At 36.0% G+C, this 16,928-nt stretch overlaps 2 protein-coding genes across 3 annotated transcripts; one reads left to right on the top strand and one right to left on the bottom strand.

Annotated features, from left to right (window-relative positions):
- Positions 1-1,151: 1,151 nt before the first annotated feature.
- Positions 1,152-2,248, bottom strand: LOC125815520 (pentatricopeptide repeat-containing protein At4g38150-like). Its single transcript, XM_049495010.1, has one exon. The coding sequence runs from the start codon at positions 2,132-2,134 to the stop codon at positions 1,166-1,168; it is 969 nt and encodes a 322-aa protein (XP_049350967.1). The 5' UTR covers positions 2,135-2,248; the 3' UTR covers positions 1,152-1,165.
- A 4,740-nt stretch (positions 2,249-6,988) lies between these two features.
- LOC125815500 (NADPH:adrenodoxin oxidoreductase, mitochondrial) lies at positions 6,989-15,273 on the top strand. 2 transcript variants are annotated; one of them, XR_007442173.1, is made up of 13 exons: positions 6,989-7,205; positions 7,286-7,390; positions 8,393-8,506; positions 8,623-8,676; positions 9,152-9,268; positions 10,704-10,813; positions 10,946-11,019; positions 11,188-11,249; positions 12,506-12,704; positions 13,987-14,050; positions 14,261-14,328; positions 14,545-14,749; positions 14,862-15,047. XR_007442173.1 is itself a non-coding variant. In XM_049494980.1 (13 exons), exons 1-13 carry the CDS (start codon positions 7,092-7,094, stop codon positions 15,093-15,095), a joined length of 1,458 nt encoding a protein of 485 aa, XP_049350937.1. In that variant the 5' UTR covers positions 6,994-7,091; the 3' UTR covers positions 15,096-15,273. The 2 variants fall into 2 exon arrangements, 1 of the variants encoding a protein (XP_049350937.1); XM_049494980.1 differs by having other exon boundaries at positions 6,994-7,205; positions 14,607-14,749; positions 14,862-15,273.
- Positions 15,274-16,928: the final 1,655 nt, after the last annotated feature.

Consider the following 16,928-nt stretch of genomic DNA (forward strand, 5'->3'; position numbering starts at 1 on the left):
TTTAGACAGTGTTAGATTTAATTAAAGATAAAATGCAAGTAATAACTATACTAGCATGTATTGTAAAACAAATTGTTAAGTACTTAGCTATTAAGAGTTAAGACTACCATTGTATTCAACGAGGAATACGAGCAAAGACGAGTAGAGCTAATCAAATAGACATTCTCAACTACTTTTCTAACATTCTGGAACTTGTCTTTGGACAACCAACAATCACAAATTGTATCTATCCTCTTTGATTCTGACACTCAATTTTCCCAATGTGTAGCTTTAAAAGCATCTTATGTACTAAGTTTTCGATAGGTGTGAGATCTATTGAAAAGTCGGACCACAAGAGTCTATTATAGCCTCTTTCAATACAGAAATTCAAACAATACTAGTCATTTACAAAAATTAGACGACATTTTGGTCAAAGGTTTGCATATGTCACTTTAGAGAAAACAAAAGACAATGGTTATAACTTGCTGCTTCAAAAGTGCTTCTTAGTTGCAGTTCTACGGTCTGCATATGTCTGAAGCCAGTAACAACAATGATCTTATGGCCTTATTTACTTTTTGGTTCATGTAAAATCCATTACGTACAACCTGATGATACAGAGACTTCTGGTCATCCCTCTAGTCGAACGATCACAACTTAAGTAACTCGGTGGTTCATGGGGGGGAAAAGGAAAGCAGAATTCGTTCATAAACGGAACGTGTAGGAAAGGAAGGCACTGGTATTTTCTGATGTACCATCATCATAGCCAGAAATTAACTATCAGATCTAGCTTGAACATGATGTTGGATGCAAATTTGAATTTGCTAGTCCTCCATCTGTTTTTTTAGAGGTTTTGGAGTCGCCAACTGAGATAGTGGTGGCTGTGCTTGATGGAGTTCGTCGAATAACTTCATACAAAAAGATCAATGCTGAAGCTTTTCATGAGTCTTTTGGTAGAAGATTTTGTTGAATCCAGATACTATATAACATACATCAGTTAGAAAGAAAATTACGGCTAGATTCTAAATCGTGGTCATCACACATTGGCAAAAACTAAAAAATCAAATTTCCATAAGCACACAGTTCTCTGAATCTCTTGTGATAAGCTGCTTCCAAATGACAAAAACCAAGAACCTTCCTACTACAACAATCTACACAACAAAGAGCCATTAACCAAAAAAATCATCTTTTATTTGCCATAGAAAACCTGCATTATGGTCCTATAAACTAACCCTCTTTTATTCCTCAACACATCTCTCATCTTGCTCTCTTCAGGCACAGCTCCTTTGCTCTTCACTATCTCCAATAACTCTTTTCCTTCTTCCTCCATCCCTGCATTCACCAGCCCTTCAAAACTACCCAAACAAGTTGCTGCATTGGGCTTCATTCCCCTTTTCTCCACCATCTCCAACACATACTTCTTCGCCTCTTTTACAAACTTCTCTTCTCCACTCTCCGCCAATGACTTGATCAGCACGCTATATGTATACGCATTCGGCAGCACTCCAGATGACAACATCCGTAGGTAAACTTTGTAAGCCTCCTTGGGCTGCCCTGCATTGGCGTATGCCTCGATCACCGCCGTATGAGCCACTACATCTGGCATTTGGTTCTTGTCCTTGATTTGAGAGAAAAGCTCCAAGGCCTCGTGGGTCAGTCCGTCCTTAGACAATCCGTCGAACATCTTCACTGCATTGTTGATCATCCCCTCTGAACGTATTTTCTGAAACACTTCTTGCAAGTTTGTCGGGTCTTCGGGTTCCTCAATTACGGGTTTCTTGTTAAATGGGTCGTATGGTGGTGGTAATTTGGATTTATCTATTTGCTTAGTCGACGATTTTGTTTCCTCTTTCGTGTCCGCCTCAGTATCAGAGTCTTCTGAATCAGATAGCGAGAAATTGACTAAAGTGTTGCGCTTCGGAGGAGCTGAAGTAGAGTTAATCGAAGTTGGAGTTTCCGGGGTGGCGGTGGAAAATGGTCTGCTTCTGAATGCGCTAGTTGTGGAGACTGATAAAAAGGAAACTGTTTTGGGGATTAGGGTAGGAAGAGAGGAAGTGTAGTGGAAACGAAGGGCATAAGGGGAGAGCAATCGGCGAAGTATGGAGAATGACGGCGCTGGAGAGACAACGAGCCACCGGGCAATGGTTATTCCGGCCATCGGCAATGTGGCGGAGTAGAAACGTCAAATGTGAATTGCAGCGAAAGAAAAGTTGGAACGGCTAAATTACTCGTTTCAATTAACTATTCAAAATATTTAAAAAGTATTTTATAAAATTATAGTAATTTTTTTTAACTATCCAAATAATAATTAAGCTAAACAAATTAAAACGGCAAAAGAGTGTTTTTCTTATTTCTCTCTAGATATTGTTTGATTATAATATACGGAAATAAATAAATTTATTCAATGGTCATCTTAAATTTGAGTATATGATATGACAAATTGCATCACAAATTTGTTTGAACGCGTGAAGTTTTATACCTTTTTTCAGGAAAAAATCTTAAAATTTTGATCACCTCTTCTGACCAGTCATCCGATTGAAAAATATGATTATTCTAGCTTGAACTCCTCTACCTTATTAATATAAGCAATAACATTATACTAATGAAATTTCACATGTGAATTTTAAGAAGGGTAAATTGATACAAATTTTACTTTTGTTTCATGGAGATGGCTAAGCTATTTATGAAATACAATCGGCTCAAGTAATATATACTTAAAAAAATCCAAAAGGAGAAAACAGACTTAATGTAAACATCACAAATGTGCAAGCATTCTAAAGCATATAGAGAAAAAAGAATAATATCCACAACAAGATAAAACAATAGCCAAAGCACAATAAACAATATGTAGTAACAAAAATTGAGGGACTATAACTATAAGAGTGGTGCTAAAACTACTGTATGCAAGAAGAAACATATATCGTTGGACACAGAGATGACTCAACTACTTGTACCCTAACTGCAATATCCATAACTTTCTATCTAAGGTCATATCCCGAGTAAGTTGGAGATGCGTTAAGTCATGACCAATTACCTCTCTTCATTCTTTAACTTAATTCAACCTCCTTAAAAAGTTCATCATAGTCAAACTCTCACGCTTCCTCAATGGAGCATTTGCATCTCTTATTTTTACATGTCTGAACAATCAGTCTCACTTCCTCGTCTTGTATACCACAAAAGCTATCCCTAGTCAACATCCAAACTCACATCAGTTTCCAATAGATGGATAATAGAAATATAAAAAAACACAAGATTTCAAACTTAAAAGTGTAATCTAGATCCTTATTTGAGTCACTTATTCTCCAACAAATTCTCCGACGAACTTTCACAACCTCGAGAACACACAAACATAAAAAGTTTGAGTTAGATTGAAGCACACAGAAATAAATTGAATCCATAATTTATTGAAAATTACAAATACTAAAAACAAGCAAAAATAGCCCAATAAAAAATACTGAAGGACAAAATCAAAGCACATTACTGAAAAGCGAATAATTTTCTTTTTTAAAAGAACATCCACAAAACTCCATCAATTTTTTTTATTTTTAAAGAATGACCAATTTTCATAAATAATTTTCGCACAAAACATGGGCGACTAATTCCATGAAAAAAATTATTAAAAACTATGATTATTTTTTTTTAAAAATCAAAGGATTTTGTCAATTATTTATACCAAAATTCGTCTGTTGGTTTTTAAACGTGGCAAATCTGCATTGCCAGGATTTATAATTTATCTATTTTCTTATAGATTTGTCTTTTTTAAATTAAGAAAAAAAAGCAGTGTGCTTTTTGTTAATAATAAAAAAAAAAAAAGAAGAAAAAACACTCCCGCGTTTTAAATTTTTTACTTTTACGCGTAACGGTGCTATAAAAAGGGGAGTGAACCCTACCACCCTTCAAATAAATAAATAAATTTCGTTTCCTCTTTTCCTCTCTTTCTTCCTCCTTTTTGAGTATTAGAGCTGTTCTTGCTGTTCCTCTCAATTTTTGAGGTAAATTTCCATTTTATATAGTAGTTATTTCCTTCATGTTTAGTAGAGTCCTTCATTTCCCCCCAATTCAATCTCTGCAGTATGATTGATTGTTAGCCAGTCCCAATTTCATATTTAACACTTGGTCTTTCTTGGTAATTCCACTTTTGAAATATTTCACAATATTCTCAACTTCTGCGCTTACGATTCTTTGTGGGTGTTGGACTTATTAGCTTCCATTGTTCTTGAACATGCTTTCTTGATTGCTTATGATTCTTTGTGTGTGTGTTGGACTTATTAGCTTCCTCCACTGTTCTTGAACATGCTTTCTTGACTGCTTATGATTCTTTGTGGGTGTTGGACTTGTTAGCTTCCATTGTTCTTGAACATGCTTTCTTGACTGCTTATGATTCTTTGTGGGTGTTGGACTTATTAGCCTTCATTGTTCTTGAACATGCTTTCTTGATTAACTTCTCCTTATGATTCTTTGTGGGCATTGGACTTATTAGCTTCCATTGTTCTTGAACATGCTTTCTTGACTGCTTATGATTCTTTGTGGGTGTTGGACTTATTAGCCTTCATTGTTCTTGAACATGCTTTCTTGATTAACTTCTCCTTATGATTCTTTGTGGGCATTGGACTTATTAGCTTCCATTGTTCTTGAACATGCTTTCTTGATTGACGTTTTGGATCTTTAATGCTATCTGTCGGGCTATATTGGATTGTTCATACTATTCGTTTTTACTATTGATTCTGGTTTGGGTATTGGACTTAGCTTCCATTGTTCTTGAACAAGCTTTCTTGATTAACTTTTTGGATCTTCATTACTATCTGTCATGCTATATTTGATTGTTCATACTATTCTTTTTTACTTATGATTCTCGTTTGGGTATTGGACTTAGCTTCCATTGTTCTTGAACATGCTTTCTTGATTGACGTTTTGGATCTTTAATACTATGTTTGATTGTTCATACTATTCATTTTACTTGTAATTCTCTTTTGGGTATTGGACTTAGCTTTCATTGTTCTTGAACATGCTTTCTTGATTAATGTGTTGGATCTTTAATGCTATCTGTCGGGCTATATTAGATTGTTCATACGATTCTTTTTACTTATTTCACAAAGATTGGATTGCTGATTGGATTTTGTTTTTCACTTTGTTCTATGGAAATTTATCTTGAATCTTGAGTTTGAAGATGTCATAGACAAGCATAAGGCCTTGAAGGTAGTCTCTGCTCTTTCAAGTATGGAACAGCTAAAACTTTGGTTTTTCACCAAACAAGTTGGTGAATCTATGTTGTTTTTTATTTTTTCCCAAACAAGTTTGTCAACCTATGTTGTCTAGTTGGACAGTTCGTGAAAATAAAATAACTAGGGAAAAAGAGAGGGAAATCTAATGTTTCAAAGAGTCAGAGATTATGATTTTGTATGTAATCTGCTTCAGTTTTTATCTAAACTATCCTGAGGTCCAACCTTTTTTGCTGACTTGTTTCATGATCATTAAATTCCCAATTTTCATGTGATGCATAATTTAATAACTTTAAATCATGGAAGCAATAGTTGCTATTAACTTAATAACTTTAAATAATAGAAAACGGTATTACTCTCATTTTTGGATAAGAACATTTTCGTATCTCTTCTTCAAGGATTAGTACCTATATGCCCAATCTTGTTCTATAGATCCTGCATTTACTTTTTGTTCTAAGCTTTCCGGCCAACACTCTTCATTTCCTGTCACATTCATGTTTTCATTTGTCATCATCCTTTTTGCCATACAGATTATAGTCTTGGGTCTTTGAGAGAATTGCTATTTCATCTGGCTGAGTTGGAAATCAATAGTTGAGTGGGATTGACGCATAATTGATTGATTAATACAACTTTTGTAGTTGGCCTTGTTGGGTTAGTTGTATATGATTTAGCTCCACTTTAAACTGTTGAGTATGCCCTGAATTTTTATTTTTGTTTCTAAATCAGTTCCATTTTTAAGGCCCCCAATTAGCATTTGCCATGATATTTTGCAACAATCATAGGGCTTGTCTATGCATACTTAATATGGTATACATAATTGAATGGTTACACACACTTATTGTTATTGAATTTGATGTAAATATGATGGGAGACAAACAAACCGTCTGCAAAATATTCTCATGGGTAAGCGGTGCATGAAGTATATGTATTTTCTTCTCTTAGTACTTCTGTTTTTTTCTTGATAATGTTATCTTTGATTTGATAGAGTGATTTAATGCTGTTAAAAAGTTTAAAATGGTAATGTCCTCATTTGGAAATTATGGTGAAATTGATATGTAAATATACTCAAGAATGACTCAAATGTGTTTTCTCAAAAAAAAGAATGACTCAAATGTGACTCAAATACAAGTTTTGAAAACTTGTATATACTTGCCATTGATCTTAATTGGAAGTGATTGTAGGAAAACTTCACATTAACAGAATTCTTGAGAATGCTAATATGATGTATGTCCATGTGAAGTTGAAGGTTTTATAGTTTAAGTGGAGAAAAATAAATCAAACCAATCCTTAATTATTATAATGTATAAATCAACATTGAGAAGACAATTATATTTAAGAATTCATGTTACAAATGGAGAATATAAAAAGGGAAGCCCGGTGCACTAAGCTGCCGCTAGGCGCGGGATCCAGGGAAGGGCCATACCACAACAGATCGAAGAGTAATACTTTTTCAACCGTTCAATCGAGTTCCTTGGGATATCCGCATGTAATATCAATTTTGTGTACTTTAGATTCATATTATAAATAAATATTGATGCTGTTAGAAGTTTCACTTCTTAGATGGAAATGTTTTAATCAGAGAAGTGTTTTTCCATCTTATTCCAATTTCCTTCGACATTTTAAGTGTTCTTTTCATTTCATTTACCTTTGGAGTGTTTTCAATAGTTTAAGTTTTTGCTAGAACCTATTTCTTTGTAATATTCAGATATTAGGAAAGGATCAGTTTGTAGATTTAATTAGGTCTTCAACGATTTCCTAGTTTGATTATATGTTAAATACATCATAAATGTTGGACATGTTTTTATAAACAGCCCTTAAAAGGCTCCTGGTGCGCATAACCCGTCACCAAAGCAGACAAAAAATTTCTCCATTGCCGGCACAGAGAAATTTGGAGAGATGGCTCTTTCAAAAGCTCTCAATTTCTGCAGGAGTGTTTCCACAGTTTCTTCCGAACTATTACGTGTTTGCATCGTGGGGAGCGGGCCTGCTGGGTTCTACACTGCCGATAAGGTACAACTATCTCTGCTTTGAACTTTCTACTACTTCTGATTTTTCTGATTGTTGGGGAACTTTGTTTTAACTATTGCCAGATTTTGAAAGCTCACGAGGGAGCTGAAGTTGATATAGTTGATCGGTTACCTACGCCATTTGGATTAGTCAGGTCCGGAGTGGCTCCTGATCATCCTGAAACAAAGGTCCTATACTTTAATTAGTCTCCTTCATTGTATTATTTTTTTTCCAGAATGGTGATGGCAATAGGGAAAGGAAGCTGGTGGGAAGGGCAGGGCGAACCCTAAGAGGGGAGGGCAGTTTAATTCTTACATGGGACATAGTCGGGATGGCTAAGTACTTTTGAAAAGTAAATAGCTGGGTGGGGCAGGTGCTGGGGCAGGCCAAGAGCAAATTACTGTATAAGTTCACCCTGAGCTTTTGATGCACTCACCTCGTGTTTGTTGTACTCCAATAACTGGGCAAACGTTCCACAATTAGCGTATAAAAGTGTGCAATTATAGAAGCAGAAGCAGGAATCCCCCCCGGATAGACCTTTTCACTTGTTGAGACTATTTTTTGCCTCACTCCATACCAGCAATAAACTTTCTGGGTAATAAATTTAGTAATAACTGCTTGAAAATTTGATCTTTTCTTTCTAAATGCACAAGTTTATATCTTGTTTATATTATTTGTGTAGGTGCTAATGGTACTCTCCCTCTATTTTATTTTATATGACATATTACTATTTGGAGAAGGGAACAAATCTTTTCCAATATTTCTTAAATATTTCAAGTTATAATTTTTTTATTGTACTTTTTATATAATCCTATCCAAGGATGTCAATTTTGTCTCCAAAAGATTGAGAATCCCATAGCTGAATTCAGATAAAAGATTAGACTTTGACCCTTATATTATAAACATCGTCATTCTTTTCTGGAGACATGTAGTAGTATATTTTTTACTTTTAAATAATGAACTACCCATCTTGTGTTTCACTATATGAGTAAAGCAAAGTATTCTTGAGTGATTAACAGAATGCTTCAATTTGAGACAAAGAAAGCAATTAACAAGTAATAATCCAGCAAACAAAATCCTGCTGCACAAACCGGAGTGTTGTAAAATAACCTTTTGGAATAGTTTTCATTTTAAAACTTGCTGAAATACTGCTCTTATTAACTCTTAGTTTGCCAGAATACTTGCAACAGATTGTAACGAACCAGTTTTCTCGGGTTGCTCAAAATAGACGTTGCTCGTTCATTGGGAATGTCTCTCTTGGAGCCTCTATATCTTTGGCTGAGCTGCGTGAATTATATGATGCGGTAAGAGTTAAGACTTTACACAATGATGAGGATGCATTTGATTCTCTTACATTTTTTACTTTTTTAGTGCAGTATGTATTATCCACCAGATTCAAACTTATTATATCATTTTGCAGGTGGTGCTTTCTTATGGAGCTGAAAGTGATCAAGCTCTAGGAATACCCAAAGAAGTATGTTACTCAACGGGGTGGCTTTGTTTTTTTTTTTTTTTGATGACAAGGGGAACCCGCAGTCGCTATCCTTTGGGTGCGCACAGGGTAAAACCCCCGCTCCTATGCAATAGCTCGCAAACCACATAGGAGAGGTAACCCGCACTAGGCAAGCCTGGTGCGACGAGCTCGACCTAGAAGGCAAAACCCCTTGCTTTCGCTGGCAAGGGGTTTCGAACTTGAGACCTCCAACATGGAAGTCCCAAGCTCAAACCACTGGGCCACCCCGAAGGGTTCAACGGGGTGGCTTTGTTGAGTTTCCTTCCTTTATAGTTAGCGTCTTTGGGAACAATTATTACTGATGGCTCCATAACAATCAAAGAAATAAAATAATTACTGATGGTATCATTTGACTAAATCTTCTACCACTATGCTTCTGTTATTTCTTAAAGAAACACAGTTTCTGTTTATCCATCTAACGCTGCATGTCTTGTAGGATCTATCTGGGATATACGCTGCCAGAGAATTTGTTTGGTGGTATAATGGCCACCCAGACTGCCGAAATCTGGCACCAGATTTGAAGAGCTCCGATACTGCTGTTATTATTGGTCAGGTATGTCTATATAATGTCCATAATACTATTTCATGTGTAAGCAGAGTTGCAATTGTGGTAAAATTTGTACTTCTAGTCTCTAGACATGCGTATTCAACTTTTTAAAAGAAGCCACTATTTGCTTAAATTTAAATAACAAATCGTGTGCATCCAAAGGTACTGGCCTAGTTGCCAATGAGAAGTGGGAGGAGAACCATGAGGTCTCATGTTCAAATCCCAGACAAAACACGCTAGGTGATTTTGTCCATCTTCCAGTGCATTATTAGACAGAGTTATTCTATACCTATGCTAGTGGACCGATGGAATACTCGAGCTGTGTCCAAGCTGCCTGGACTCCTCCATCATAAAAAAAAAGATGCAGCATGTACAGGGTACATGATAGAATAGTCGAGGGTACACAAGTTGGCTTTGACACTACCGTCATTTAAGAAAATCTATTTGCTTAAATTTAAATTGCATAGCGAGTCCTCTTTTTGGATTAACAATTTTTGGTTAAGATTTAACTAAACCAATGGAACAAGTCCCTTATGCCTCATTTTGGGTTAATAATAAGCCTACCAGAGACAGTCAACCATCTCTTCTTACACTGCAAGTGGACAACCCAGCTGTGGCAAATGTTCACCAATATGAGAGAGATTAAATGGGTGAAACCAGGAAGGATCAAAGAGGTTTTGAAGTGCTGGAATAGAGATGGAAATGCAGGAAGAAAGGAGGAGAGATGGAAGATGGTCCCATCATGTATATGGTGGACAATATGGCTAGAGAGGAACCAGAGATGTCATGAAGGAAAGCAGAGCAACATACAAAGATTTAAGCTTAACTGTTTAGCTCTGTATTATTTTTGGTGTAAACAAGTAGTCTAAGATAGCTCAGAAGTAATCAGCACAACTATAGACTGGCTGTAACTTGGTAGGTATAGGATCCTATGTAACTACAACACTTTTTGGAGGGGAACTACACTTTTGAGGTAGTATACCTGTGGATAAATATAGACTAACTGTTACTTTTATCAAAAAAAAAAATAAGCCTACCAAATCTTTTCCTCTATCTCTGACTGACTTCATGATGTTGTATAATTCAATCACAACCAGAGCTTACCATGTAGACATCATCTGTTAATGTTTATATTGGGCTAGGGGCTGACTTCTGGTGCTTAATTGATAGTTGATACCCACAGTATGTTTCTCCACATTGGATGCTTCACTGCATTAATACGCCAATCAACTCATCGGTTTATAGTCTGAGTGTCTATGGGGGAAATTGGTAGATGCATTATTGTCTTATCAGAGAGGTATTTTTTCAGGAAATGCTTGCATTACTTTGAAACAAAATCTTCTCTAGGAAGTCACCCTATAACTTATTTGTTTAGAACTTTGTAAAAGAGTAGGCACAGTGAAATGTGGTTCCTTGCTAAGCGTTTTTCACTTTTGTTAAGGGAAATGTAGCTCTTGATGTGGCACGTATCCTTTTACGACCAACTAGTGAATTGGCAACAACTGATATCTCCTTCCATGCTTTGGCAGCTTTAAGCGAGAGCTCCATTAGGTTTGCCTTTTGCCTTCTGTTTTTTTTTTTGGGTCTTTTTCAATTTAATTGTCATCACATGTTGTAGTTAAATATGTACCAAAAAAACCATTTTGTATTTAAATGATGACGCTTATGCTTGAATATTGTCAGAAAAGTGTATTTGGTTGGAAGACGTGGAGCAGCACAAGCAGCCTTCACGGCGAAAGAACTGCGTGAAATTCTACGTGAGTTCGTGGATATTTTGTCTGTCTAAGATTGCTGGTTCCAGGCTTCCAGCTCCTCCCACTTTCATTCAACATGCTATTCATTTACCTTTACAATTGCAAGATAATTAAAGCTAGATATTATTTGCGCCAGTAATTGGGTTGTTAATGAAATTTATGTTGCTTCAGGAATCAAGGACCTATCCATTGAAATTCGGGAAGCGGATTTAAGTAAAACCCCAGCAGATGAGGTATGTCTGCTATCTATATAACTGGTTAAGGCTCCTAAGAAACTGATGTACCCTTAAACTTTACTCTTTTGTAGCATAATTGCTTCCACTGCTTTTCTTTAGATAAACCCTTCGATCTTTTGAAAGATTAAACTTGCTTCTCTTTTTAGCTTCAACTACCATGTAAAAGAAGAAAGAAAAGAGTTGGGGAACAACCATATGATTAAGAGAAAAAAACCTAATTGTTCTTAAACTACAATGGTAAGTTTGAATTTGATCTGTTAGTGTTTCTGTCTGACATGTCTTTTCAAATGAAGAAAGTAAAAGATAAGCAAATAAAGTGCAAGAATGAGGGTAATGTGCCATGCTGGATCCTTTTGAGAAAAGTGAAGCCTATCTTGTTGAAAAGCTGATTGGATGTGTTAGAGACTTGGGGTCCTCGATGGTGTGAGGAGTTGTCTTCTTACTTCCTCCATTTTAATTTGTTTGTCTTTTTCTCCTTTTAGTTTATTTAAAAAAGAAAGCCTCTTTCCCAATTTGACAGCTCTTTAACTCCCACATCCAACATGACATATTTAAGGCCACAAGATTAAAGGACATTTTGGTACCTTATACATTTCTTTAGTTTTAGGTCACAAGATCAATAGTCTTCTGACTTTCTTAAACTCTATGCCTGTCAGACTAAGACTAACAAATTGAAACAGAGGGAGTATATATTATTTGGCAAGTTTCACTTCATGAGCTAGTTAGTTTCCTCACGTTTTCATTTGAATGTTTGGATACTTCAAAACAGAGGCATTGCACATCCCTAGAAATTAACTGAAAAAGCAGTCATCAAACAATTGTTCTGATTGTAGGCAAAGGTGGATGACATGTGATTTTCATTATATTTTATCATGTAAGTTGGTTGTTATGTGTTTCTCATTGAATATTGTATCCTGTATGCTAAAATTGTTACTATATTTAGCATAAAGAACAGTTACTACTCTTCAAAAGGTTGAAGGACTATAATGCCTTGGAAGAAGAAAAAAAGTGCAAGATCAAAATGCTTAACTTTCTAAGGTGGAGTTTGCTTTAAAAATTTGAAAACAGTTTTTGCAGAATCTGTGTTCCAACCAAAAGCTATTCTTCAATTTTTTGAATCTAACACCACTTAAGCTAAAGAGGGATTGATGCACTTTGCTCCACGAATTTCACATTGCTTCTATGCACTATTGTTATGCATAACTTCGGTATCCCCAAGTTGAGTATTCTGTTCTTTTGTTTTGTATGCAAAGGAAGAACTAAAGAATAACCGGATTAAAAGGAGAATTCATGAACTGCTCTCTAAGGCAGCCACTCCTGCAACTTCCGTATGCAATCCAGGTCAAAAAGAACTGCACTTTGTTTTCTTCAGGAAACCAGACAGGTTCCTGGAATCAGATTGTAGAAGTGGTCATGTTGCTGGTTTGCGGGTGGAGAGGACAATTCTTAAAGGTAAACTGTGAGAGAACTGTATGCTTATAAAATTCCTTGCACTTTTTTGTTTTTTTGGGTATATGTTCTTCAATAGAATTTTCTGCTTTTACCATTTTTTCTATTTAATCATTTTAGCATGGAGTTGACATTGTCTGGTGAGGATGTGAATCTCGCAACAAAACATGTATACAAAAGGATTGTTTGATGAGGATTTATGTTTTGTTAGGTGTGCATGTATGTGTTTGTGCAAGTCATGTATTTGACTGAGTGTATGCTTGTGTGCACATTTTTTATTGTAGTGTTTCTATATTATTCTGTTGAGATAGAATGTGCAATAAGTATATAGCAACACGTGGATAAGAGCATATAATATGATAAAAATACTTTTGCGCCTTATACATTAACGTAATGCATTAAATAATTTTGTTAATAATGGAAAATTTTCCATACACAACCGCCAAGCGGTATACCAAAAAGTGGTGACTTTACTACGTAATATGATCCTCCACAGACGTTTCCTGATCATCTGTACATATCCACCTCATGGAAGAGTAAAACGAAACTAGAAATGAGTGTCTATTCCTCAAATGTACATAAGAATTATCTATCCCACCAGAAGCTCTCCTATTTTCTTCCTTCCACAGGACCCACATGATTTCTAGAGGGAAACATCTTAGGTTCACCGATTTCTTTTCCTATTTCTAAGTTTTCAGTTGGAGAATGCCTCCGTCACAGATCACAATAGATGATTGGCCAAGGTAATTAATGTAACATATTTCTATCCAATTTCAGATAAAACATATGCTTATACAATGTAAATTCAGTTTTTTATGTAACTAAACAAATGTCTGATAAGAAATGTGTATGCACTAATTAATCCAAAGGCCTTTTCCATTATTGCCATTTCTGTACAATAACGGGTGACTGAGTGGTTGAGGCATAAGAAAGAGTAAATACTTGGAGAATCCAGGTCTATATCCTAGTTATAACATTCATTATTAGCCAAATCCTTCAGCTTTGGTGAGCAGGTTACGTCTTTGTGGGTTGTCGCATGCTGCCTCTGATGGATTGGTCGAGGTCTGTGCAAGTTGGTAGTTGGTACATACACTATAATCTAGAATACTTGTGTGAAAACCAAATAGCGCTTTAGTGTTTTGTGTGTGCGTGTGTGTGTGTATAGTTCGCCCAAAAGATGTGAAAGACTTCACATAGTGTCTGCATTATGTCAGAGTTATATTTTATAAATGTGCATGTTGAATTCATGAGAGAACTTCTAACGCTGAACTTTTTCTTCCTCCAGAAGATGTTGGCTCTGGGAAACAAATTGCAGTTGGTACTGGACTTTTTGAAGAAATGGAATGCGGGTACACTGCTTTAGTTTTCTTTGTTTCCCTGCATTTAAAATCTTTTCTTCCTTCTACCAAGTGTCATATGACATGTAAGAAACTGCTTCAGTTCTAGACTTTATTTCATATTGCAGTGGTGTAGGAAAACCCTTTTTAATTCCTTCTTTATTTGCAGCTAAACCTATCTCTGTACTGAATGTTGATGTGTTGTACTGCTCTTGTTTGTAGTCTGGTATTGAAGAGTGTTGGTTACAAGTCGATACCTGTTGATGGCTTGCCTTTTGATCACCGTAAAGGTATGTGATGAAAACTATAAATCATGACAGACATGTTGGTTGTTCTTAATGCTCTTCGCTTAAATAGATCTCTCTATAATTTCAAGTTTTCAATTCATCATTTGTTTTTTCTATTAGTGATTTCAAATACTTCCATTCACATTAGTGGTTTTGATTCCATTTTTTATCCCATCCTGTGGAAAGGTGTTTTCATCTTTCACATCTATTGCTTGAAAGCTTTGATTGCGGTGTGGTCCATCACTCTTGCAAATTTAAATGATCTGGACCTGCTATTCCAGGTATTGTTCCAAATGTTCGGGGACGAGTGTTAAGTGAAGCTTCTGAAGATGCACAAGTCGAGAAAGGCTTGTATGTATGTGGGTGGTTGAAGAGAGGACCAACTGGGATAATTGCTACAAATCTTTACTGTGCTGAAGAAACTGTAAGTGCATATCTATCACAACCTGATGCTTTACTATCCCCCTCATCGTGACCAAGGAATTTACATTCTAGAATATTATATAGTTAGCTTTGCTAATCATGAGACATAGCAGGTCGCTAGCATATCAGAAGATGTTGAGAGAGGAGTGGTAACATCAAGATCTGGCATATCTAAGCCCGGAAGGGAGGGCCTCCTCCAATTGTTAGATAGCAGGAATGTCAAAATTGTTCCATTTGGTGGCTGGGAAAAGATAGACAGTGAAGAGAAAAGAAGAGGTAGTCTGAAAAACAAACCCAGGGAAAAGCTTACCTCTTGGCAGGATTTATTAGAAGTTGCCACCAAGTGATAAAAGTGTCTCCAAGATGGCAGATTTTGCTTACATCTGTGGTTTTATGGTAAAGCCCGAACTCTATAACTCTTTCAGATGTGAGCATTGTTATTAGCTCTCGGCATTTAGAGAATTTGCAGTGCATTCTTTCTTAGAAAACATGAGAAATAATCGGTTAGCTCTGTTTTGAGCTCTTCTGGTCCTGGAACCTTATACTGACATGGTGATAGATTTAACCAGGTTGAGGCAGGTGACTAGTGTTGTGTTTTTGTAACACAGCCGCCATCATTTGAAGTTGATCACTGTAGTTGTATTAAAGACTCAGCTTATGCATTTCAGTTGAGGACCAAACACACTTTTTTTTGCATTGATTCCTCCAATTTTTGGTAGTTAGTTGAATCAGATTAAGTGCGCACTAAAGCAATTTATGGGCAACCGCCACACTTTGAAATTGAAGTACTTAATCATCTTTTGGATATTCTTTATTTTAATATACGTTCAAACATTGGTTCCTCATCATTTCAATTTTGAAATTACAAGTTGTTCGTATTGAGTAGAGCAATGGTGTTGATCACCATTCAGTTGTATAAGCAAATCTAATTTCAAGTAGTACTATAGGTATACAATAGCATCATATCTTTTAGATTAGTTAGCATACAATAGGTAAACCAAACTTTAAATGATTGTTGTTTGGTCAAATACAGAAAAGAGTGAACGGATAGCATGAGGGGGTGGTGGCGCGTAGGTCTCATAGCTTCTGAGTGATCCTGAGGTCGAGAGTTCGAGCCTCTCTCACCCCATTTCCTCATAAGTGATTAAAATGAGTAGACAACTTTCTTCGGGCATACATACAAATTACAATAGTGACTTTCTTTCTCTTTACTTATGGTTCTATTGCTACTTTTTCTTTTTGGTTTCTTCAGAAAAGACCTCCACTTATTTTGTCAATGTTTTGAGTTAAAAGCAAAAGGAATTCAAACAATAAGGGGTGGTGGCGCAGTTGGCTAGCTCGTAGGTCTCATAGCTTCTGAGTAATCCTGAGGTCGAGAGTTCGAGCCTCTCTCACCCCATAACTTTTTTTAAAAAACTCATGCATATATGTAAAAACTTTTTCCAGAAATGTTACATTTTCCCGTATATTCTACTTAGGACTCATGCATATGTAGCCTACTCCTACTCTAACTGAATCTCTTAGTAGCCAACAACACTACTACTTCTCTATGTATAAATATTACTTTCTTTTCTCCCTCTCTTGGTACACTATCATATTAGTCATTCCACCTCTGTCATGTGTTATTCAAATTCGATTTGAACACAACACACTTTAGAATTTCAAAATAGATTTCCTGCTGCCAAGCGAAGCGAAACTTGCTTGTCCCTCCTCGTAACACATGAAAAATTGGATTATTGACAAGAAGCAAATAAAATTTAGCAGAATCGTGCTCATCAAAATGGGTGATTTATGACGTTTTTTTCCTTTTCAGTCCCTCTAGTTGGAAATGGTTGATGATTGATTATGGGTTATCTCTGAAGGGACGGTCCCATAATATCATGATAAGAAATGGATGCCATAATCCCTGCACGCCTTGTGTTGCTTCCACTATGTTTAGCTGGACTTTTCTCCATGAGATTTTTTCTTGTATACTTGGGAACACTAATAATATATTATTAATTGGATAAATCATTATATAGTATTTTATTATATTGACATGAAAAAAGACGGAAGAAATGTGCAGTTCCATTTGCGACCAAGGAAGAGCTCTCTATTCTTTATTACCCAGCTCATCTAGTTTTTATTTTCCCTTCACAGACCATCAACAGAGATGTCATTACCCTATTTCCAATGGTGGA

This window comes from Solanum verrucosum, unplaced genomic scaffold, assembly GCF_900185275.1.
Source record: "Solanum verrucosum unplaced genomic scaffold, falcon-dt-bn FXZP01000261.1, whole genome shotgun sequence".
NCBI classification, from domain to species: domain Eukaryota; kingdom Viridiplantae; phylum Streptophyta; class Magnoliopsida; order Solanales; family Solanaceae; genus Solanum; species Solanum verrucosum.